This window comes from Clupea harengus, chromosome 4 (genome assembly GCF_900700415.2).
Source record: "Clupea harengus chromosome 4, Ch_v2.0.2, whole genome shotgun sequence".
Lineage (NCBI taxonomy): Eukaryota > Metazoa > Chordata > Actinopteri > Clupeiformes > Clupeidae > Clupea > Clupea harengus.
In genome coordinates, this window is record NC_045155.1 from 28,414,946 (window position 1) to 28,440,896 (window position 25,951).

General features: G+C 46.7%; 1 protein-coding gene across 1 annotated transcript in view; it reads left to right on the plus strand.

The window, feature by feature from the left end:
* Positions 1-25,951, plus strand: part of cntn3a.2 (contactin 3a, tandem duplicate 2) — a 42,672-nt gene that overhangs the window by 12,918 nt on the left and 3,803 nt on the right. The window contains exons 4-22 of the mRNA XM_012827381.3: positions 1,106-1,281; positions 1,686-1,778; positions 2,007-2,210; positions 3,471-3,573; positions 4,582-4,766; positions 5,955-6,091; positions 6,558-6,687; positions 9,631-9,781; positions 10,680-10,807; positions 13,956-14,125; positions 16,357-16,474; positions 17,546-17,704; positions 17,989-18,138; positions 19,794-19,864; positions 20,638-20,872; positions 21,663-21,775; positions 22,628-22,814; positions 23,937-24,049; positions 25,304-25,469. Of these exons, the coding sequence (XP_012682835.2) occupies positions 1,106-1,281; positions 1,686-1,778; positions 2,007-2,210; positions 3,471-3,573; positions 4,582-4,766; positions 5,955-6,091; positions 6,558-6,687; positions 9,631-9,781; positions 10,680-10,807; positions 13,956-14,125; positions 16,357-16,474; positions 17,546-17,704; positions 17,989-18,138; positions 19,794-19,864; positions 20,638-20,872; positions 21,663-21,775; positions 22,628-22,814; positions 23,937-24,049; positions 25,304-25,469 (2,789 nt within the window). The remainder of the gene's footprint in view (positions 1-1,105; positions 1,282-1,685; positions 1,779-2,006; positions 2,211-3,470; positions 3,574-4,581; positions 4,767-5,954; positions 6,092-6,557; positions 6,688-9,630; positions 9,782-10,679; positions 10,808-13,955; positions 14,126-16,356; positions 16,475-17,545; positions 17,705-17,988; positions 18,139-19,793; positions 19,865-20,637; positions 20,873-21,662; positions 21,776-22,627; positions 22,815-23,936; positions 24,050-25,303; positions 25,470-25,951) is intronic.

Below are 25,951 nucleotides of genomic sequence, written 5' to 3' on the forward strand. Positions count from 1 at the left end.
ACGTCTATGTGTCTCACCTTCTCAGGGTGCTAATTCTGCACTGTGAAGGGTATGGGAGCTCGACACCTTTTGTTGCGGTAAACACATGCCGAGGCTTTTTTTGCACTGACGGCGCAAAGATTCATATTCCTTCTGTTGTTGCCGAGCTCCAGGGCTACCGGGACTGTTGTTCCCTTCCGCTCCGCCGGGCGCTCCGGCGCTCACACACCGTCCTGCTCCCGCTGCCGTTACCTCCTCGGGGCGTCGTTCCCACACGCTCGCTTGTGTTAGCATTAGCATTGAGCGGCTGGCTGCCTGGCTCTGCCGCGGCGCGGTGCAAGCGCCAGCTGTTCCTGGGGTGCGTGATCGAGACACACCGCTGAGCCTCGGGAGTCTACTGACAGCCTGTCAGAGGAAATGACTCCCGCGCGCTGGCGCTCCCTGAAATTAGCTCGTATCTGCAGCTTTTTGTTGCGCCCTTGCACAGTTGGCCATCCCCTGAAAAGCTTAGCCTCATTTTTCTTACCAGTCCCCAAAAACCCCTCTCCCCCCCACAGCCCATACCCCCCACCTCTGACCCCTTGAAGTCTGCGAGACACCCCTTAAATGAAAGGTGTTTTATGAAGGGGCAGGAGTATGAGAAGAGCCGGCACCAGGCACTGTGTGTTGAATACACAGATGGCTTTGCTGAAATGACTTCAGTAAGATCCGCTCTTCAGAGGGATTACATATTTATGCTCAATTACGATTTGGCATCGGGAAGGACAAGGAGGAGAATGCTGTCGTGGCAACAGACAGGGAGACTGAGCCAAAGAAAATACGTTTTTTGTCAGACCCGTCTGCCTATGTTGTCCCTTCACAATTAGTATTTGGACCAGGTTGCGGGGCTGTGGCCACATCAAATATAATCTAGACTGTTCAATTACACACTATAAAAGAGGTTTCTCCACGTACATATGTTGAGGTTAATGCTGTTAATGTATTGAGACATAGTGAAGCATCCACCTATGAGCATTGCACTTGTGATGTAAATATGTCAGTGGCTGATTTGCCTGGTCCTTGAAAGTGGCAGTGTATCGAGCACGTCCCCGATCGCCTGATTGTGTTGTGGTGGTGCTGATTGCAGGTGGTCCTTTAACGGCACGTCGATCGATCTCAGGACCGACCCGAGGCGCGTGCTGTCTGCAGGCAACCTGATCATCAGGGATCTGGACCAGGACCAGGACGCCGGGACCTACCAGTGCACGGCCTTCAACCCACTCGGCGCCATTCTCAGCAGGAGGGCCAGCCTCAAGTTTGCATGTAAGACAGCGGAACGCCCGCCCCTCCCCGCCACGCCACGCTGCGTGTTGTCACTTTGCTCTCCCAATGCGAGGTGACAGCTGGTGTAATTGCCGCCCCCGCTTGCACTGTACGTGGCTTTGAAAGGTGGAAAAACGGATTCCTCCAACCCCCTGTGCAGGTGTAATTGAATTTATTCTTCAAGTAAAATGCAATTAGCGCAATAAAGCGCTGCTGACCTTCCAAACGAAGATAAGTGTCGGCAGCGTGGTCTCGTTATGAAAGTACTTTGTTCTTAATTTTGTCGTAATTTATTTTGATTATCTTATTTCCTTGTCCTCGGTTCCTTTATAGATGTAAATGATTGTACTTCCTAGAGTGTGTATAGTTTGGATTAAAGGTAGTTACTTGTCCTTTCTGTGCAGACTTGAATTTTAAAACTCAAGCCAGAAGTGCTGTATCTGTTCGAGAGGGTCAAGGGGTCGTTCTCCTTTGTGGAACGCCAACATACTCAGGAGGTAAAGCAGTTCCTTTAGAATAAATCAATCCAGTGATTGTTTTTAATTGTTCATTCTTTCGATACAGTGTTTATGTATTCAGTCATAAAATGCTTCAAAATGCTTTGAAATGTTAATCTCTGTCCCGACAATGCATGTGATTTTCAAAGTGCAATCTGTTCCTTAAAAAATGCTTTCACATCACATCCAAAGCATTTGGCTAAAGCTCCCCCTCGTTTCCATTTCTAGACCTTACATTTGCGTGGGTCTTCAATGAATACACTTACTTCGTCCAACAAGACAATCGCCGCTTTGTTTCTCAGGAGACTGGGAACCTGTACATCGCTAAAGTCGAGCCGTCCGACGTGGGCAATTACACCTGCATCGTGATGAGTCGCGTCACCCGGGAGAGAGTGAGCAGCTCCCCGACTCCTCTCATCCTCAGGACAGACGGTAAGCAGGTCTGCTGGAGAGAAAGGCTGGCTGTGGAACGGATCCAGCCGATACGGGGCGGCTCTGGCCCAGGTCTGGCATCGACCTGGTCCTGATCTGGCCCAAATGCAGCCCTCGTCCCCTTACAGCCCCGTTCTAATGACTGTAAAAAAAAAGACGGAGAGTACGCACGGTGTCATGCACATACGTTCCGAAGAAATGAAGCCAAAACTGGTCGGCCATATTGGCAAAACTGGAGTCTGAGTAGAGTCTGGGCAGTACGTGCTGTTTGGAGCCAGAGCGTGCGCAGTAAAGAGAACATCATCCAAGTCCACCCAGAATTACCCATATTTGGTCAAAACTCCACCATTTTTAAATGACCTCCGGTGGCTTCACTTTTGACTGAGCATGTGCTGTTGTTTCTGCAGTCATTGCTCTGTTCCATAGGCAGCTACTGTGGGCTATATATCTGGGCTCAGTGGGCCACACCTCACATGGGTTCATATCTGGGCTCAGCGGGCCACACCTCACATGGGTTCATTTGAACTAACGGGCTTCGGGAGGCTTGTGCTTTGCTACCAAAGTGACAATCTCAAGTGGACTGTAACGTGATGGTATTATATAGATTAAGTATTATATAGATACAGATTGTATTTAGTATTATATAGATTGTATTTATATAGATTATATAGATATTACATTATATAGATATTATATAGATATGGATTTTATTTAGTATTATATAGATATAGATATAGATTGTATTATATAGATATAGATATAGATTGTAGAGGATGCTGTGCAGACACTGGCTCTCGCCTCCACTCTTGTGTGTCTCAGGGTAGCCTGAGGGGGACGACACAAGTGGCTCTATTTCCCAGCGCTTTGTGTTGTCGTTCCTCAAAGCCTCGGCTGTCTACGCGTGGAGCTTTGCTTTCTGAGCTCTCTCTCTTATGCCGGAGTGCGAGCTTGCCGGTGGCTGAAGTTAAATATTAACCACTTGCCCCAAAACATCTTGAACCTTCCCTGGAGAGAAGGCTCACGGTGGCATATGTCAGAAAGGATAGATATAAATTATTTGTTGTCTTTCCTTTGCTTTTTTTTCTTGGGGTCTCTTCGGGGATGAAGGAGTAGGCTCAGTTTCACCAAGAGTGATGGCGGGGGAGGGGGGATGTACCTTTGTCTTGTTTACCATATTTTTCATGACTTTTCTCACAAGCTGATTTTCATGAATTATGGATATGGACCGAAAAAACACAGTATTGTGCTTGTGTATCGCAGGAGTCATGGGTGAATACGAGCCGAAAATAGAAGTGCATTTCCCTGACACAGTCCCAGCTGCGAAGGGATCCGTTGTTACGCTGGAGTGTTTCGCTCTTGGCAAGTAAGTGGAATTCTTACATTTTCAATCAGTGAAATGTGTTTTTTTTGCCCTAGTCCCTGACTTTTAATAGTTATCTGTCACAGAAGCGAGGGTGTCTCTCAGGGAAGTCCTCCGTGTCTTTTCCAACACTCTTTAAATCACATTTGTCAAACTCTGTTTGTAGAGGGGCCACATTTTTTCCTCTTTTTTTCCTTTGGAACAATTGTTGTGGTTCAATTACTTCTCCAAGCGGTTTTCACAATGGGAACAGTTTGGGTCGACTGCAACACCACCCAGTGATGGTTTACCCAGAGCCTCTTAAAGAATACAGGGCTGGGATAACACAGAAAAAAAGCAGACCTGAGAGGAAGCTGCGATTTGTGGAGATAGCAGAATACATATCTTATCTTTTCTTTTCCAGTTTTCAAGGGCCATTTTTCTTTTCCATTTTTCTTCCCTCCTATTGATTCTATCTCTTGTTGTTGTTTTCTGTGTGTTTGTTTGAGTGTCTCATCTAACTTACAGTATTGACAAAGTTCTGATAAGAACTGTTGCAGACATTTCTACTGGATATTGGTTATCTTTGTATTCCTTGTTCTTGTAGCACAGTCACATATCAAATGCCTTATTTCCTCCCACCTTTTTTCCGCCCATTTTTTGGGGCTTTTTATGCCTTTATTTGGATAGGACAGTAAAGTTATGACAGGAAGCGAGGCGGAGAAGAGGTGGGGAGAGGATTGGGAAACGGCATCAGGCCAGACTTGAACCTGTGTCCCCTCGGGCAATGTAGCCCGTAAGTGGGGGGCTTTATCGGCTTGCGCCACCATGCCCCCTCCTTTTTTGCTTTTTTAATGGCGGGAGTGGAACAAGGGAACTCTATGATATAGTACACGTAAAAAGTGCACCTAAGGCACATGAGAATCCAACTGTGCAGAGCGAGCCCATTTGTCCTGTGTTGTGCCATCTGTGGTTGTGTCTGATGCTCTGATGCGTGTCTCACCGATGCTCCCTCCGCGGGCTCTCCGTCAGCCCCGTCCCAGAGATCACCTGGAGGCGAGCGAACGGAGTTCCCTTCCCCAGCAAAGTGAAAATGAAGAACTCCAACGTGGTGCTGGAGATCCCCAGCTTCCAGCAGGAGGACGCGGGCGGGTACGAGTGCTTGGCGGAGAACAAGATGGGGAAGAACGTCGCCAAAGGACGCCTCCTGTTCCATGGTATGGATGGACACTGCGGGAATTCAGTTCAGGTTTAACTTCAGTTGTGTGCTGGTTACTTCAGACAAAAGATAGAATGCCAGCAGTCACAGGATGAAAACACTGCGGCGCTCATTTGGCCTTCGATGAATCCACATTGTTGTTTTTCATTGTTGGCTTTCTGAAGAGTTGACTCAGTGGTGTTAAGCAGACTGACGGCATCACAGACCTGATAAGCTATTAATATCCACTGACTGGCCATTGTTTTGTGTCTCAGAACTTTACATTTTTTTGCCCACCATCACAATTAATCTGTCTAGCCATTTTGTGTTGTGTTTCATATTCAACCACCTCTATTTGAAATCAATTATTTTTCTGTCAAGGCTTTGTGTGCCTTGACAGCCTCTCGCAGTTTCCATGACCACATACCAAAGAAAAAAATCAACAACCACAGAAAAAAAAAAGAAACTGTAATTGAAGTTGCCAGCATGATGCTTGGATTTAGGACCAGCGTAGTTAACATGTGACAGTGGTGTTAACTGCTTTCCAGAGAAGGCAGAGGTAAACTACTGCTTTGTCACAACGCTGAGCAAAAGATAAGATAAGCGATAAGCAAAAGATGAGTAAGTGATAATATAAGGAGCGCTTATTGATTGTGGGTGTGGTGGTAAAAGGATTTCAATGATGATTATTGTTAGATCCAGACTTGTACTCATCTCACCTGACACAGGGGGCTTCTGGATCCTCTGTATGCGCCAGTAAGCCTTCTCTGCCTCAGACTCAACACCGTGTCTTGTTTCGTAGCTGTAGCGCGGTTCTGGACACATGTGCCAATTTAGGCAAAGTGTACAAATCAGCTGTGGTGTTGAGAGCGGCAGCCTGGGAAGCTGTCTTTTAACTCGCGCCTCAGTTCTGAGAGGCTTTGCCTACCTGTCTGTGAGACTCCTTGCCTGCCTGCCTGCCTGCCTGCCTGCCTGCCTGCCTGCCTGCATGCATGTGTTTGAGATGCTCAGAGTTCCTCTGAAGAGGTGTCAGCGGTGCCTCCAGGAGTTATTTCTCTCCAAAGGCGGTGTGCATGAAATTAGGTCTTTTGATTTGGCAGCGAAGCCCCAGTGGATCCAGACCGTGTGTGTGTGTGTGTGTGTGTGTGTGTGTGTGTGTGTGTGTGTGTGTGTGTGTGTGTGTGTGTGTGTGTGTGTGTGTGTGCAGCGAAGCCCCAGTGGATCCAGACCATGCGAGACTCGGCCCTGGCCCTAGAGGAGAGGCTGGCCTGGGAGTGCAAGGCCAACGGGAAGCCCAAGCCATCCTACAGCTGGCTCAAGAATGGAGAGACGCTGGTCCCAGAGGTACGCTAACAAGACCCTTACATCGACCCCATCATGACCACTCTTAAACACACACATACACATACACATACACATACACACACACACACACACACACACACCCACACACACACACACACGCGCACGCACAAACACACACACACACACACATACAGTACTTAAGAAGCCACAATGCACCATTGCATCATTTCCCAAACTATGCTGCACTATCAGGACAATCCCTGGCTCGTGCTGTTGCTTTCAGTGGGGGAAGGATGTTAACTGCAGAAAATGATCTGTGTTGGCTGTGACTGAGAGCTGGTAGCTTTACTGAACCACTGAAATGCCGGGTCAGGCTTGCATCGCCCCCCGCTTGCTCTCCCATCTCTGGTGAAGCACTCTTCAGGTGAAGCGCTGCGGCCGCTGGCGTCCGGCTGTTGGTGTTTGTCTGGACACGTCCCTCACGTGCCTCTGTGTGGTTTTGCAGGGGCGAGTGCAGCTGGCGGACGGGGCGCTCTCCATAGAGGCGGTGAACCTGTCGGACGACGGCATGTACCAGTGCGTGGCGGAAAATAAACACGGCATCATTTATTTCAGTGCAGAGCTGGTGGTGTTAGGTGAGGCAGCTGCGGTGTGTGTGTTTGTGTATGTGTGCATGACTGTGTGTGTGTGTGTGTGTGTGTGTGTGTGTGTGTGTGAGAGTGTGTGTGCTTCCAGTTGCATTGTTGTTCAGAATACTCAAGTGTGTGTGTGTGCATTGTCCAGTTCACACCTGGTATTAACGAGCGTCCTGGGTGATGTGATCACGAGCAGACAGCTCTAAGTATGTCTGTTCACAACCGGCATTAACATGCGTCTTGAGTGACCTTGTGATCGGATCTCTCTTCCCCGCTCTTTATGTGAATAAACACGTACAGTACACAAAAAGCAGACAGTATGTAGCCTACATGCCCTTAGCTTACATGAATATTTGAGTTTGTTTACCTTTCATTTCACGTTCTACATCTCAGCCTTTCATGCGGCCACTGGGCTCAAGGTGTTCCGGACACCAGTAACCTATTTAGCCACTAGACACTAGAACAGCAGCCAATGCATCAAAGAGATCGGGTGACGGGTTAGTTACAATAAAATGTAAGCATATTAGTCAAATGTCAAGGTGAATATCAATATTTAAGTAATGCATATTTTTTTTAAATATCATTGACTGAATGATTCCAATGGTATGATTTTCCAGCTTCTGGCTTCTATTAGTAGCCAAAGTCTTCCAGCAGCATCAGTAGACTAGCCAAGAAGAATCCACTACCCGAACCATATCCATGACAACATAAGGAGTGGATGGAATGCAATCCTATGTCAAAATTCATAAGTAGGCTAATGTAAATAAAATAACATAAGGAGCAGAAGACAAAGAAGTCAAATGTATGCTAAAAAGAAGGCGAATGTAAATAAAACAACATTATTAAAATAAGATTATAACTTTATAGCTTACAGAAATAGCCTATGTGTTCCATGCAAACTTGACCGCCCAAGATGTTTGATGCATTCGTAAAATATGGGCTTAAAAAAAAAAGAAAAAAGAATGATGTTACTATGTGCGTTAATGAGTAGGCTACATACCTCCGCTTACGCAGAGCCCGTCAGGTGAGTGTGCGCTCCTTCTGTGTGGCCCAGGATACATTCAGCTTCACACGGCTAAAAGACAGTGGCCACGTGCAGCCCAGACCACGAAAGAATGTGGTCTGAGTGATTGGATCTCAATGCATCTTCAATGCGTCTTGAGTAGGTTGACACCTGTACTTAGAGCTGTCCACTTGTGATAGGATCACCAAAGACGCATGTTAATACCAGGTGTTAATGGGGTCTTTGTGTGTGTGTGTGTGTGTGTGAAGGTGGATCTGTCTGTGTGTATGTGCATATGTGTGTGTGTGTGTGTGTGTGGGCTCCCATTTGCCTATTCTTCATCCTACTCAGGCGATCTGTTTTTCCTTAATTGTGCTTTACTTCGAAGTGTGTGTGTGTGTGCTGCTGTGGTCACCGGCTGGTTTGATAGGCTAAAGGCTAAGTGCTTTAGTGCTTTAAGTCAGAGGCCCCTTCTGATCCTCTTCTGACAGGTTGCTCATTTTATGCGCGCACCTTGAAAAGGCCACGAGGATTGTGAACTCCACTACTTCATGTGTGGGCATGAGAACAAATCTCATTAAAAGCCCATCAGGAGTCCAGGGGCGTTCTGCTTTTTTAACCTGCCCAAACGTTAGTCCCTGTTCTTCTTCCTGTTTATCCCCCCCCCCCCCCCCCCCCCCCCCCCCACACTCCTCCGCCCTGCCAGTCTGTTGAGAGACCCTTGTTAGGCCTGCATTATCACCATTGATTTTGCTATGCCAAAAGTCATGCAATATCTCTCTGTCATGTAAATTCAATATTGATTGGCCTGGCGAGCCGCTTAAGGAGGCCGTCTGCGCGGCGATGACAGCGTGACAAAGCGGCCTCGGAGGACATCAGGCAGGGAATAAACCCAGGGCAAACAGTGACAGTGAGCCGACTCATCTCTCACTCGCGCTCTCTGTCACTACCTCTCTTTTTATCCCTCTCTCCCCTCTCTCTCTCTCTATCCCTCTCTCCCCTCTCTCTCTATCCCTCTCTCCCCTCTCTCTCTGTCTGTCTCTTCTCTCTCTCTCCTTCCCTCTACGAGGTTTGAGGGACAGATTGAGGCTCCCAATAGAGACGTAGAGAGGGAGGGAGGGAGATAGAGCGAGGGAGTGAACGAGTGCACTGGCGGATCTACAGTAAACAGTTGTGGGATATTTGTACTCTCTCTTCCTAATCGCCACGCTCAGGAGAGCCTGTCCCACTTCTGCTGGGGCCATGTGAGCCGCGACCACAGCCGTCTATTCTGGGCCGCAGCGATGAATTAAACCGCTATAAATATCAGCCCCCATACTCTGTGGGAGATCAAAAATTAAACAGCAAATCAGTGCTGGCCAATGCTTATACACGGAGAGGTAGAATAAATAGAGACAAACAGAGAAAACCACACAACCAAGAATAGAACTCCCCAGTGTTCCTAGTTGTTCTAATGGCTTGAGTAGGCCATGTTCAACCACTGTGGAAATGAACCAGAGAAAACTGGGGAAAATGCATAGTAGCCTAAAAAAGTTCTATCCACAAATTTTGCAGATCGATAGCGAATCAGACGAATTTTAAAAAGCGATGAATCGAGAGCACTATATTTTTGCACACCCTTATTACTGAGTAGATTAATGTACGTGCCAGTGAGAGGTAGTGATTACTTGGGTTACCCATAGCAACTACAATGGATTTGGCTTTTGTTCAATACCAGCATGGCTTTGCACCAGTTGTGCAGTCTTTCATGTGAGGTGATATGTGTGTGTGTGTGTGTGTCTTTATGTGTGTGTGTGTGTGTGTGTGTGTGTGTGTGTGTGTGTGTGTGTGTTAGTTTTATGTTACGCCTACTCTACACCACTTATTTATTTATTTACTTATTTATTTATGTATTTATATTTCCTTCCTTCCTTCCTTCCTTCCTTGTCATTCCATGGCAGCGTCGGCCCCAGACTTCTCTAAGAGCCCGCTGCGGCCCCTGCAGAAGGCCAAGGTGGGCAGCATGGTGACGCTGGAGTGCCGGCCCCAAGCCTTCCCCAGAGCAGACAGCAATTGGAGGAAGGGCGAGGAGCCTCTGCTGACCACCGAGAGGTAAGGGCTCTGCCGACAAACATCTAAACAAACGGAGAAAAAAAAACAACATTTCATCTCCACTCCCCCGGCAAACCACCAATTATCAGAGGCGAGAGCGCGGTGGCGTTTGCCAGGCCGGCTTACTGACCGGAGACGCTCATGAATAAAGAATGGTGCCATTAGACGCTGCAGGCGGGTGGTCCGTCAGCCATTTGGGGGAGAGGTTGTGGAGTATGAAATGGCTCGTGGTGAGTTGTCACTCGACAGCGTTGCAAATAGATTGAATGCTGAATGCTCCCCCATCACCAAACACCCCCCCCCCCCCACACACACACACACACACACCCACACACACACACACACACCACCCACACCCACCCACCCACACACACCACACATACCACCCACACACACACCCACCACACACACCACCCACCCACCCGGTTTCCTGCTGGTTTTGGATTCAATTGTTTAGAAAGAGCAGTTGCTGTGCCAGATTTTTGCTCTCTTTCTTTTTTCTTTCTTTCATTATTTCTTTCTTTCTTCTTTTGATTATGGATGTAACGTTGCACCATGTCGACCAAACAAACTGGATAACGTCTTAAATAAAAATAGTCTGCAGGTGTTTACGACTGTAACATTACATCTTCAGAGTAGTACATGAGTCTCACCTGTTCTCACCTGAACATGTAGTATCCTTTTACTGAGAGGTTGGTGAAGTTGTGTGTTGTGTGTGAGTTGTGAGTTGTGAGTTGTGTGTGTTACGTGCTTTATAGAATCATGCGGTAGATGCTGAATGCAGGTACTGCAGTGTGTTAGCAGGATCTATGATCACCACACTTCTTAATCACATTGCCCCCCCCCTCCTGAGATAGGTGTGATTTGATGAGGAGGAAATTTGTTGTCCATTTTCTAGGATAATTATTCTTCCTGATGGAACGCTGAAAATCACAAATTTGACAAAAACAGATGGAGGCACCTACACCTGCTTGGCACAAAACCAGTTTGGGACAGCCAGCACCTCTGGAAGACTTCTAGTTACAAGTGAGTTCTTTAGCAAAACGCTGTGATGTTACCTCCACCAAGGAGGTTATGTTTTCACCCCTGTCCGTTTGATTGTTTGTTTGTTTGTTTGTTTGTTTGTTTGTTTGTTAGCAGGATTAAACAAAAACTGCTGGCCCTATTTCCACAATACTTACTGAAAGGGTGTAGCATGGGCCAAGTGTAGGAGTGGATCCAGCTCACAGGGCGCCTGCACAAATGTAGTTTTGCTTTTGCTAACGTTGCGTGATACACCGTTAGTTTATCTTTCGCTAACATTGCGAGATACGGCATTAAGCTGGGACTGTTGGGCCTTGGCAGAGGTATGCGTTCTACTGAGTTAAATTATAGTGACTGAATGCTTTCTCAGAAAAAAAAACAAAAAAAACAATTGATTGTTTCTATCGATACGGAGCCTTCAGAGGTTTAACTTGGTATTGTATCCAACGCCAACAACCTCGTCCTACCCCCAGACTTTCCACTTAGAACTCTTCTTACACCTCAAGAACTTTGGATGCAAAGTATTCATGTGAAAAGTTTTTACAATCAATCATACAAATATTTGTTCTAGTCCTTGTAGAGTACTCTGTAGTGTAGGTTTTCTGTTCCTTGTGGTAGATATCAATATAGCTCTAATAGCTCTAATATAGATCTCAAAACTCTGTGATAGATAACAGACCTCAAGACTGTGGGGAACCACTTTCCAGACCAACGACTGCACTTGGAGTGGGCGAAGGTTTCTGCGTGTTTGTCTTTCTGCGCTTTGCTGAAATACAATATTTTATTAAAGGACTCTGTCTTGGTAAACTTAATTAATCTGACCACTCAATTTAGGAACTCAGCCTTAGGCCCTGTTCTTTTAATGCTATATTGCCGCCCGTTAGGTAAGCTGACCTAGGGTCATTTATTTTGGATGGCTACAATCTGTTATGATGAATACTCCTCTTACTTTTTATTAACTAGTTTCTTCTAGGAAAAGTGTCACTCAGGATATTGCCACGGCTGTTTTGGCGTATTCCACGGACACAACCTGTTAATAGATCTGGAGAATAGCTCAGAGGCTACAGTGCTGCCAGGGGGCTTCCCAGAATGTTAGGTTCAGGGACCGAGTGCTGCCATGGGGCTGCCCAGCATGGTAGACCCAGTTCAGGGACCGGGTGCCAGGCAGCCTCGCTGCAATCTCATTATAAACATTCGGCCCAGTGCAGAGTCTGGACGGATATCCACCAATGTATAAAACAATATAACAGTTCTGCTGCAACGTGTCCAACCCAGGTGATTAGCCAGGTACCTCGAGATTTACATCACTTCTTTTTGCTTTGAAACTAATCCTAGTCATGCGTTGCGGAAGCACAGAGTAATTCTTCTCTTGTTAATCATTTCTTGAGAGGCCATAGTGGATCAGAGCACAATTAATAACTCATTCAGTAACACATTCAAACTAGTCTCAAGTGAATAATGCATAAGAGAAAACACATACAAAAACATCCAAACACGCAGGGAGTATGGACATACCCGGATGCTCAGAGAACGATGGCTACACAAATAGAGTGTGGGAGTATCTGGCTACAGAAACACTCCAGGTCCTTTTTCCATCTTCCCCCTAAATACCCAGTTCATTTACTCCTACATCTGGTATAATTATTCATCAAATGTAATAGGGTGTTTACTGATAGGGATTACACAGTCACATAGACAAATTGAGGGGTTTGTCACCTCTTGAGGGGAGTTACCTGCAGCCCATAAAGACCAGAACTCCCATGTTTCTGAGATCCATGTTAAAACTAATCTTTTCAGCTGCAGGGCTGAGACCACTGTACCACTCAGACTGAGACCATTCAAATGAACCGAAACATGACAAAGAGATCATCTTACAATGCAATACAACACTTAGTACCCCTTAATTCCATTTTCCTGCCCTTAGTTTAACCCTTGTGTGGAAAAGCACAGAAAAAAAAGGAAAAGCACAGGGAGAGAACCAGACACAGAGGGTAGAGATAACAATGCAGTTCTAAACTGATTTTAGAGACACAATCGGTAAACAACTGACCCACTCCTAAAGAGTCATTTTAACTAGAAGTCATTTTAACTAGAACTGTGTTTTACAATCCAAAGATTCTCAGTTTGCAATTTAGAGCCTTACAAGATGGTTCCTGCATGTTCCTGATGTGGAAAAGGTTCCACCTAGAACCTCTTTGTTCTCTCTGCAGAGTTCTCTGTACTGTAAGTTAGCTGCTCCTTGTGATGGATACCCTGAGCTTGCCACATATAAATATTTGATTCCTGCTCACAGCACCTTCGGTAAGCTAGATCAAGTGTGTTCATCGGCCCAAGGACACTTCAGGAGTTCTCTGCTTCATCTTCGTGCCTGAACTTCGTGCTTTTTGTAGATTGTAGATACTTTCACATTGATGTAACTGAAACCTCCGCTGCTTCTGAGACTACATGAGCATGATTGACCATACTTTATATAGAGTACGAGCACACAGGCGTGTTATAATTTCATAAAATAAGGTTTCTGGTCAGTGTTATGTAAATGAAGAGTTATAATGAGACAATACACACAGAGATGCAGTGTGTTAAACTGTACTCAGTGGTATAGTTACAATGTAACAAGAGCTTTATAGCTAAGTGTTATTGAAAGATAGGCTGTCTCATAGGGAGAAATATACTGTAGCTGCTGTTGTTGTCAACAGTAGTCCTGTAAATGAATGGGTTTGACTCTCAACGCTGATGGAGAGCCAATAGCAGGAAAAACCAGGTCCTTTCCAAGGTTTTTTTAAAATGAATACCATATCATGAAGTGATTTTAACAGTGTTGTATATTAGCTGCCAAGTTGCGTTTTCCAGGCCAACAGTGTGAAATGTTATGATGCAGCGAGCCGCACAGACTCCATCTACTTATTAACTTCTCCTAGCCTGGGGAGCTGTGTAATACCTTTAAGAAAATTATATTTCCATTTTATTGGCCGGGATGTGCTCATACTGTATACCTTGTAGCGAAGCATATGATCTATTTCGAATAGAAATGCAATTTACCATAAGCATTTGCCAGGGAAGGATCTATACCCCCTGACATGAATACATTTGATGGATGTACATGTATGTGGTGCTGACCTGTTTCTATTGACACTATCCTGTCGGATCGCAGAGCCCACACGGATCAGTCAAGGCCCGTCGAACATGGAGATCATTGTGGGCGAGAGCATCGTGCTTCCCTGCCAGGTGGCGTGCGACCCGGCCCTGGACGTATCGTTCTCCTGGGCTTTCAATGGCCAAGTCATCAGCAAAGCAGACAGACACTTTGAACACGTGGGAGGGGTGAGTGCGGAATATGCGAGCAATGTTTATTTGTTTATTTGCTTGTTTATTTGTGTGTGTTTTTTTTTTTATATTGGTCACCATGTCTATTCCCATGTCTATTCAGGGTCAAATCACCATACCTGAGGACAGTTGACCTACAAAACTTTTTGTTTGTTTGTTGTTGTTGTTGTTGTTAAAAGTCACTCTCTAAGGCTGGCGTCCTCCATTGACTTTTAATGGGTCAGCTCACTGGAAGGCTTGCTGGTGCCTCAGAGCTGGGTAATGTTTGAAACATTTGAAAATCCATACGCTGCCATTTTGCTCCTCAGCAGAGATTAATTAATGTTGGGGGAGAGGAAGAATATCCAATGCAAGCATCATTAGGATTGTCAATGTGAGGTCTGCATGGATCGATAGCGAGAGTCAGTTAATTTATACGTAAATTATACGTGTCACTTAACTCTGTTTTCAAGGATATTTTGATGATTGTACGTTCAATGTGTGGCTGTCGATGATGTGTGCATGTTTTTACATATATCCGTGAGCTTGCTAGTGTACTGCTGGCCCTAATGTCATTGACAGGCAACGAGCAAAGTTATTAAATTAGCTTAAATCCACACACGGCAGACTTTGCCTGCTGCTTTGCTCACTGCCTCTCAATGAATTAGGGCCCTGGATGTGTGTGTGTGTTCACACACCCCATGTAGATCTAAACTCTGCAAATTGGACCATTTTTTCATTTGCTGGAGATCTTCTCTAAATAGTAGGATCACACCAAAGTAATTGGGATGAATAACTGTCACAAGTCCTCAGCTTGCAGAGTGTATGTGTGTCAACGGTATCTGTGTATGGACTTCAAAACTGCTTTTAAACTGTGACGTCCGTGTTCAGAAATATCCCTTCTTTGTATGTCCTGAGTTTGCTGGTGATGGTGATCAGCGCGGAGATACGGTTTTTGCAAACTCTCTCATCTCACGGGTCCACGGGGACTATCAGTCAAACTCCTCATCTCGGCAGAATTCATTTCCATAATAACACATGGTAAACGCTTTCTCCCAACTCGCAGTCAGCCAAGGTGGCAAATTAACCACACATTTACCATTGTCTGGTGCCGTGCGAGGTGCTTTCATCTCGCACGTAAAGTGTTTGGTCTCAGTTTATGCATTTGCTTTTATCGAGAGGAGTTGAGTCTGTGTGTGTGTATGTGTGTGTGTGTGTGTGTTGAGTGATCTCCAGGGGAATCTTCCAGGCATTCCTGTGGTCCTTTATTGTTCCCTATAGAAGTGGGAGTTGATTGTCCCTAACGACTCAGGCGTTGGCGTAATGTGCGTGAAAAACAATGTGTATGAAAGCATATGTTCTGTCTGCTGACGCTGATGTTCACAGGCAGAGATGTATGTAATCCCCAAATGTACATCACTAAAGAAGTCCTAGAAAGGCCTCAACTTTTGTTTGCTTGTCCAGGGGCAACCTTGAAAGCCGTCAAAATGAGAATTCGACGCATTGGAATCTGGCTTTCTGTTCTTTGTATTTTGTTGTGTTGTTTTTACATTTATTTATTTATTTATTTTCCTACTGGGGGGGATTTTCTGCGAGACTTGTTCCATTTGCTACTCATCATTCCTGCTGACTGATCAGCTTCACATAATCGTAGTATGTACTCTCTGTATTGTCTGCATGCCCCATTTATTTCTTTTAGCCGTGCCACTGGTTGTTGTCTGTCTGGTGAATCCACTCACTCACTCACTCATTCTCGAGTAATTAAGATGTAATTGGTTCCCTTTAGCCGGTTGGTTTGTGTAATCCCTTCCTCTGCGCGGTTGAGACGGCTGGTGGGGCAGCCAGAAGGATATTTACCCAGCATGGACGTCTCACACCCTGGAGTAAACACTTTCCGGGGCCTCAGGGCACCCAGTGGCTGTAGAACCATGTAGACGGCTATGTAGACGGCTATTCTCATATCTCCCAAGAGTGTAAAGCTATCTTACTGGCTAAGCGTGAAGAACATACCATCAAATAGCATACATTATAATAATATATCCAAAAAATAAATAAATATAATAATAATCTTGTGTTGTAGGTTTGAATCCCTGGGAGCATACACACTGGTGGAATAAACATCTTACCTGTCAGTTGCTTTGCATAAAATGTTGATTCACATGCAAAACGTTTGTATGTCAGTTACCCCAATTCTATCGGTAAACTGTTCTTTCTTTTTTTCTTTTTCCTTTTTATTTTTCATGTGCCAGCCAATGGCGGGTGACCTGATGATTCGGAACATCCAGCTGAAGCATGCTGGGAAGTACGTGTGTGTGGTTGATACAGACGTCGAGAGCCTCTCTGCGGCTTCCGTTTTGGTTGTCAAAGGTGAGCAAACATCCCACTTCCTGCCGTATGAAACTGCACGATTCATGGCTCAATAAGACAGACATACAATATTAAGCAACGCCATTTATGCTGGTTTATAACTCGGCTGCTAAGCCCTCTCATGTTTTCCTCTGTGTCCTCGGGGGCACTTCCTTGTATGTGCAACATTTGCCGACAAGCTTCACTAACTGAAATCCTTTACAGCTTGGCTTGCACCACAGTAATGAAAGCATAATTGAATAATGAATTGATCGCTGATTTTTTTGGTTCAATTAGTGCTTCTAAATGAGGGCAGCATATCAAAACAGTTTATCAGGAAGCAATAATGAGATTCAGGAGGATCAATAGCTCTCAATTAACATTTGCTTGACAGGCAGAGCATGCTCCAGAGCGATGAATGTTCACTCTGACTTATGAAAGAATAAATATACTTATTGTTTCATCTTGCACAGATTTCAGTAGTACAAGTAGTCACGATGAGGCAGTCATATTTTACACACCTGGGGACGGTTACGCGGGAATTTGGCCTACATTTGAGTGATGACGACCAGTGCCTTTGCTACGTTTAATATTTGAAAACAAATTCAATGTGTCTCAAAGGCAAAACTAGGAACAAAAAACAGCAGTGGTGAATGGCGCTTTTGTCAAGCACCATTGCAAGCGGGTTGTAGAAGGAAAACCAGCCTCATCTGCAGCACATTTTGTTTCAACAAGTTGATCCCACACATGTATTCTGGTCTCATACAGAGCCACAGATCAGGTCTGGTCCCACGGGAACACTATAAGAGTAAAAGGAAGTGGAAGAGAAAGCGATTACACATCTTTTATTCTGGCATCTAGTTCTCTAGACCTAGCGTAGTCTGAAATGTGCGATCATGCCTGTAGCAAACGAGGAGTGATGTAACGATGCTGAAAGAGGCACCCTGAGAGCATCCACGGTGCCTCCTTCCCACGTCTGTGCGAGGGGAAAGCTTTAATGAGGGCGGAGAAAGAGAGGAGCGGGAAACAGACAGAGTTCTTTGCGGAACGGAAAAAGCTAACTTTGCCTGATTAATCGTCTGGGCGAGCCAGGTCCCCCGGGCCCCCCCGAGACCGTGACGGTGGACGAGATCACGGACAGCAACGCCCAGGTCTCCTGGATGCCCGGCCCCGATAACGGCAGCCCCATCAGGGGGTACATCATCCAGACCAAGACCCCCTTCACCGTGGGCTGGCAGGCGGTGGACACAGGTAACCTTGGCCTCCTCACTCGTTGGAAACTCAAGCAAACCACTGCTTCAGGCTAAATCTGAATCTGAGTCTCAAAAGATTTATGTAACACAACTCACTTACACTGAGGATTTGGACGCTTCATACAGAGTAAAGCGTGACTACTTACTAGTTCAAAAGTGTTGGCAGTTAAATTGCTCCCGGTTGTTATGTTGTACAGCGTGTAGCACTTAACAGAGTTGCTGGCGTCAGTGCTTTGGCTGTTTGCGACCCCATCCCCCATAGTTTTTCTCCTGTCTCACCAGTGCCCGAGGTGATTGATGGGAACACGCTGACGGCCACCGTGGTGAACCTGAATGCCTGGGTGGAGTATGAGTTCCGTGTGGTGGCGAGGAACAGCGTGGGGATGGGGGAGCCCAGCCCTGCTTCGCTGAAAACCCGGACGGAAGATACTGGTGAGGCAGTCTCTCTTCCCTGGCTCTCTCTCATCCCTCTCTCTCTCATCCCTCTCTCTCTCACCTCTCTCTCATCCTTCTCTCTCATCCCTCTCTCTCTCTTCCCTTTCTCTCTACCCTGTCTCTCTCATCCCTCTCTCTCTCTTCCCTGTCTCTCTCTCTCCCTCTGTTCCTTCTCCTCCATCATGCTGCTCTCTCTCTCATCCCTCTCTCTCTCTTCTCTCTCTCTCATCCCTCTCTCTCTCTTCCCTCTCTCTCTCTTCTCTCTCTTCCCTGTCTCTCTCTCTCCCTCTGTTCCTTCTCCTCCGTCACGCTGCTCTCGCTCTCATCCCTCTCTCTCTCTTCTCTCTCTCTCATCCCTCTCTCTCTCTTCCCTCTCTCTCATCCCTCTCTCTCTCTTCCCTGTCTCTCTCTCCCTCTGTTCCTTCTCCTCCGTCACGCTGCTCTCTCTCTCTTCCCTCTCTCTCTCTTCCCTCTCTCTCTCTATCATCCCTCTCTCTCTCTCTTCCCTGTCTCTCATCCCTCTCTCTCTCTTCTCTCTCTTCCCTCTCTCTCATCCCTCTCTCTCTCATCCCTCTCTCTCTCTCTCTCATCCCTCTCTCTCTCATCCCTCTCCCTCTCTTCCCTGTCTCTCTCATCCCTCTCTCTCTCTCTCATCCCTCTCTCTCTCTTCCCTCTCTCTTGTCCCTGACTCTCTCCCTCTGTTCCTTCTCCTCCATCACGCTGCTCTCTCTCTTCCCTCTCTCTCATCCCTCTCTCCCTCTTCCCTGTCTCTCTCTTCCCTGTCTCTCTCATCCCTCTCTCTCTCTTCCCTCTCTCTCTTCCCTGTCTCTCTCATCCCTCTCTCTCTCTCCCCTGTCTCTCTCTCTCCCTCTGTTCCTTCTCCTCCGTCACGCTGCTCTCTCTCTCTCTTCCCTCTCTCTCTTCCTGAATGACCGGACGTGGTCATTACCAGGAGCCTGGCATGAGCTCAGTGTACAGTGCTGCACTGAATGTTTTGTACTTCAATACTTCAGAGCACAATCACTGGGAGTTAACTGGGTTTTTCTGCACAGGCTTCTGTTCTTCCACATAGTACAAATCTCAACAGGGATGTGAAACCTGTAGCTCTGCAATTAGTGTTGTGCCAAGCTCAAAATGAGCGATAGATAAACTGTTTGTGCTGTGCACACACACACACATATACACACACACACCCACACTCACACAAAAACACTCAAACACACACACACACACACCCACACCCACACTCACACAACAACACACAAACAGACACACACACACACACTCAAACACACACACACACCCACACCCACACTCACACAACAACACACAAACAGACACACACACACACTCACACATATACACACACACACACACACACACACGCACACACACACACACACACACACATACACACTCACACAAAAACGCACAAACACTCACACACACAGCCACACTCACACAAAAAACACACACACACATACACACTCACATACAAATACGCACAAAAACACACACAGACACAGGAAAAACCCACATGCATGCATTAGGCAGAACACAGTGGGAAGAGGAGGCTCGCTCCCTCTCTGGCAGATGCTGTGCGCTCGCTCAGGCGCTCTGATGACTCGTCTCTATCTCACTCTCATCTCCAGTCCCTGACACGGCCCCCACTGATGTCAGCGGCGGAGGAGGCTCCAAATCTGAGTTGGTAATAACGTGGGAGGTAAGTCATCCGTCTGTATTATAAACCCCCCCCCATCCCTAACGCTGCACGAGGTAACCATTTTGCCTAATTGAATGGAAGCAAATATGCTTGTTTCCTCCGGATAACCATTCCCACTCCGACCCCAAGGGTCCTATCATTCCGCTCGTTCACACGTGGCTCTGGGCTAGTTTCGCTAGTCTCACTCCGAGCCCAAGAGATGTAGTAATTTCTGCTCCAGCTAATGGAGTTTTTATTTTCCTGGCTGTAGAAAAAGGGAAGAGAACAGTAAGATCTAAGCGCGACTCAGTTATATCTTTACAATACTCTCGTTTTATAGCGGTATTGAGAAACTGCAGACCCTTTGACTTCTATACTGTATGTCTTATCACCACTTTAACTGTAGAGTAGGGTCATGTGTAGGCTGTGCCTAATACTTGTATAGTGGAGGCAGCTCATAGGCTGTGCTGTTTATGTTTTAATTAGTGCTGTCAAAAGATTAAAATATTTAATCGCGATTAATCACATTTATGTCATATGTTATGTTTATCTCGCGATACATTTTTTTACGTTGTTAAAATGGGTTTGCATTAACTCCATTAATAACGCGTTAAACTGACAGCACTAGTTTTAATATCACTATACTTACATAGTAAGGTCAGTTCATAGGCTGGGCCATATTTGCTACATATGCTAGATGTATGTACTCGTAGGCTGTGCGTTATAGTAGGTTGTACTCGTAGGCTGTGCCATATGTGTTTTAATATCACTATAGTTGTGTGTTTCCCTCTCAGCCTGTGCCTGAGGAACTGCAGAACGGTGACGGCTTCGGCTACATCATCGCCTTCCGGGCCCTGGGTGAGGTGACCTGGACCCACGCCGTCACCTCCACACCCGGCGTGTCTCGCTACGTCTGCCGCAACGACAGCATCCCCCCGTTCTGCCCTTTCAGCGTGAAAGTGGGCGCCTACAACACCAAAGGCCAGGGCCCCTTCAGTGCCGTCACTACCGTCTTCTCCGCCGAGGAGGGTGAGATCATTAGCGCCGACATCTCTGCCGCGCACGATGCCGGCTGGCAGGCAGCCATCCTGCCATTTTGAGAATAGCACAAATCTCTTCTTTGTCTGCTGTTTGTAGCGCCTGAGAGAAAAAAGAGATAGGAAAAAAAGAGAGTGATGAGGACATTGTGACTCCAGGTACAATTTTTAATGGCCATTTGGATATCATTGTGGGGGGGGTGAGTGTGGGGGGGGGGCTGGCTGAAGGGGGAAAGAAAAATCAGTCTGGCAGAGACAGTTCTGTCACTGGCGTAGAGCTTTAATTGAATTTTTGTACAGATAATATTCTTTTGTGTCACCCACGTAGCCCATCAAAGCAGAGGACAGTCATTTACTGTTGGAGGGAAGAGATTATATTTCCAGCAGTGTGCCTGGTGTTCTGTTTTTTAAATAATCAGACTTAAGCCTGTGCACACTCAGAGACACACACAAACACACTCTCTCTCTCTCTTTCAATTTCTCTCTCTCTCTCAGACAGACACACGCACACACACACACACATTCTCTCTCTCTCCCTCTTTCAATTTCTCTCTCTCTCTCTCAGACAGACACACACACACACACACACATTCTCTCTCTCCCTCTTTCAATTTCTCCCTCTCTCTCTCTCAGACAGACACATGCACACACATATACACTCACTCTCTCTCTCTCTTTCACACACGCACAGACACACACACACACACACACACACACACACACACACACACACTCACCCACACACCTTGTCTCGTCATCATGCTCTCTCTCTGTCTCTTCAGAGCCCAGTGGTGTGCCAGGCAGAGTTTGGGCCAGAAGTGCTTCTGCCTCAGAGATCGAAGTGAACTGGCTGCCTCTCTCCGCTTCTTCTCCTGAAAGAGTTCTTGGCTATGAGGTGCGTTTCCCGTCTCTAAATGGAAATGAAAGGTGCCTTAAATGCAATAACAATTTGTTTTACTCCCTGCCCTCGACCTTCCTTCACACACACACACACACACACACACACACACACACACACACACACACACACACACACACACACACACACACACACACACACACACACACACTCCTCTCCTCATTGGAGTCATTGGAAACACTTGAAAAAAAAAGAATTGGCATGGATTCGTTTTCTACAGTGGTTTCGCGCCGCTGCCTCTGTATGTAGTTTCTCCAGAGGCTTTCTGTGGTGGCTCTGTTATTGGAGGCTTTCTGTGGTGGCTCTGTTATTGGAGGCTTTCTGTGGTGGCTCTGTTATTGGAGGCTTTCTGTGGTGGCTCTGTTATTAGAGGCTCACAGTAAGGCATGCCACGTTCACCTCCAGGCCCACGCCCAGGCTGCTTCCATCTCAGAGCACAAAACCATTTGGTTGCCGTGGCGCCGCTACAGTGCATGCAATGGATTATGTTATTAACTTCCACTTTCCCAAACCTAAGGATGTCAAAGGAAATGCCTGGAAATATCCGGCTGTATTTCCCTCCCTTCTTTATCTGTCTTTCACTCTTCCACTCTCTGTCTTTCTGTCCCCCCCCCCCACACACACACACACACACTCTCTCTCCCTCTGCCCCCCCTCACACACACACACACACACTCTCTCTCCTTCTGCCCCCCCCCCCTGTCTTTCTGTCCCCGCCTCACACTCTCTCCCTCTGTTCCCCCCTCCAACCCCCCCCCCCCCCCCCCCCCACACACACACACCCTCTCACCCTCTGCCCCCCCCCCCCCTCATTCATTGTGAATGCAGGTGGTGTACTGGGAGGACGACACCAAGCCCGAGACGATGGGCAAAGTGAGGGTGTCGGGCAATCAGACGTCCGTCTCCGTCAGCGGCCTGAGGGGCCACACTCAGTACTTCCTGACTGTGAGTGCCTTTAACACCGCCGGAACTGGACCGCCCTCGCCCACAATCAACGCCACCACCAAACGATTCCGTGAGTATTCACAGACCAAAAAAAAACATTAATAGCTGCAATCTTTAGACATTTTTTTGTTCACCCTTTCTTTGCATGCATGGGCAGTGATTTGACCCGGCCTTGCTTGAAAAGATTTCTCAATCTTCTTAAGAAAACATTTCCTTTTTCAAAAGAAGCGAACATGGTGGCGCTTTTGTCACTTTCAATCTGTTAAAGATTACCACCTTGGTAATGTCAGCTGCGTAGTGTATAGCAAGGTGACAGCGGTATGATGGCAGGTGCGTAGTGTATAGCAAGGTGACAGCAGTATGATGCCAGCCGTGCCAAGGATCCAGCACCCGCCACATGGGCAGCAGCTAATCTGAAAAATTCAGCATCGATTATTCAAAGCAGTGATGAAATGTTGGTGTGACAGTGACACCCGTTTGGACAGTTTAAACTGCGAGCCAGCGGCTTGATTGATGTGAATCATAATCTCTCACACCCAGTGACTGTCAGTCTGTCCATCAGTGTCCTCAGACATGTACAAAAAGGAAATCCATCTTTGACTTGAATTAGACTGTATTAAGAGGTGGAAACTTCCTCCCAAATACCGCAAAACTTTTCTTCAAAGGGCCCATTGTATTGGCTGTCATGGGAAATGATGGCCCTTTGCAGCATTGCAGTGGGTTAGTATGCATTGTATGGATGGCGTTTGCATCCCTGAGTCAAAGAATACATTCACGATTGAATCTTCTAGCAATGAGGCACAGCTTCAAAATCAGCTGTGGCATAGTATTGTCTGGCTTTATGGCATGTGTAGCATTTGGGGGGGGGGGGGGTTGGGTAGCTTTGGAGTTTGTAAGACTGACAGAATAGAAGACTCTGGCTGCAGCGCTAACCAAAGTGCTGCTGCCAGACAGTGAAGGTGACAGAGTGTCATTCATGTAAGACCTGTTTAAGAGGATGACCCTGAGACGCCCTCAGCTGTGGCAGGATAGTAAAAAGAGGGAGGGAGAGAGAGAGGGAGGGAGAGAGAAAGAGAGGGAGGGAGAGAGAGAGAGAAAGAGAAGAAACCTATCAGTGTGATGCAGACGGAGGGCAATCATCTGCCGTCCGTGAGAAGTGTGAAGTGACTTAAGGTGAGCTCTTGCTCTTCAGCACCTGGGCAGATGCCGCAGAACGTGGAGTGGACCCTCATTGGCTCCAAGCTCATCGTGCACTGGGATCCTGTGGTCGCCATGGAGATGGAGTCGGATGTCACAGGGTACCAGGTAAGTTGTAGGCATAGAAACAGAAGAGGTAGAAGGTAGAAGGGATGGAAGTGACCTTCTTCTGTGCACAACCCCCCCCCCCCCCCCCCCCCCCCCCCCCCCCCCCCCCCCCCCAGTTAATTTATTTCCTATTCCAGTTTTTATGTGGAAAATAACATCGTGGTTTCTGACCACGTAGCATGGATAAGCACTGTTGTTCCCAAACACATGGTTCTTCTGTACTGACAGTTTCCTGCTGATGAATAACTCCCTGATTGCTATCGTCCTCAATTATGCTTATTGCTATGAACGCAAGTGTTCACAGTGGCACATTTTACACCTGTAGTTCAGTTCATAATTACATTTTCACAAAATGACAGAATATTTTATCACCTCTGTAGGTAACTTTCTGTTAGGCTAGTTTACTTCTTCTGTGCTTGAGATTGAAAGCTTTCTAATTCAGTAGTTGTAGTATTACACAAAGACGGTTGCTCAGCACACGCTTTTTAGCGGTCTCTGTCCTAACACATTCGGCACTTGGTTCCTGATAAGGCGTTGTAGCAGAAAGGTGCGATGTTCAACTCTGCTGTCCTTGTGATGGATGTGAAAGCTGCCTTTATTATACTACTGGAATAACGATCACAAGAAAGTAACTGTCAAAGTGCTGTCAGCGACAACACTACTTCATGCAATCTTTGTCAGAGTACCATAACACATTCAGGAAGTGATTTCTTATGAGGCGTTAAAGCAGAAGGTATTGTATCCAACTTTTCTATCCTTTTGACGTCCTCAATGGGACGTGTTGAAAGTGCTCGTTATAAAGGGTGTGACATTGTCAGACGCAAAGAGCCTGTAGAGTTTGCGATTCTAGTTCTATACACTTTTGGTCAAATTCAGCAAATTGCTCCTCGCGGTCCTCTAGCTGTCCGCTCAGTGTGGGCACTCGAAAAAACTCTGCTGGTACACAGTCCTGGCTCTGTAAATTGGAATAAAGCCGAGTGGCTTGGACTGAGCCGTAACCAATCCCAGCCAATCAACAAGGTGCTTCACAAGCACAGAAGGTGAGAGATGTAATTTGATTGGTTGTTGACCTCAAATATCAACAACCGTTTTTCGAAACCGAAACCGAATCACGCTCTAAATTTAGGGTCTTCAGTTAGGTGTTAGAAGGACATCTGAAGTAAGTTGTGCATTAACGTCTCATAACGTATAGACCTAGAGAGTAATATGAAATATTGTGTCATCAGTGCACTAAGTAGTTTACTCGATCCGTAGGTGTCCTACTGGAGACGGAAGCACAGGGAGGTGAACAGCGTCACCACCAATGAGACCACGGTGGAGATACTCCTGCCGGCCGATGATGACTACGTCATCCAGGTCAGGGCACTAAGTGAGGGGGGCGAGGGCATCCCGACTGAAACCATCTCCGTCCACAAGCTCAGTAAGTCCCACCGCCAGCGCCAGTGCCATCCTCCACTCCTGTGTCTGTGGGCTGATGGAGGTCATGCTGTCCCTATATCTCTATCACTCTCTCTTTCTGTCTCTCTCTCACTCTTTTTCTGTCTCTATCGCTCTCTCTTTCTGTCTGTAATAATCATCATCTCTCTCTCCCTCTCCCCCTCCCCCTCTCTCTCTCTCCCCCTCTCTCGCTCCCTTTCTGTCTCTCTCTCCCTCTCTCTCTCTGTCTCTTTATCCCTCTCTTTCTCTCTCTCTCTCTCCCTCTCTGTCTCTCTCTCGCTCTCTGACTCTCATACATACTTTGTCTCTATTGCACTCTCTCTCTTTCACTTAAACAAACTCTCTATCCCTCTCTGTCTGTCACTCTCACTCTTTCACTACCTCTCTCTCTCTCTCTCTCACTCTCTCTCTCTGTCTCTCTCTCTCTCTCCCCTATAACTTATTTCTCTTCGTCTGGGTTCAAGC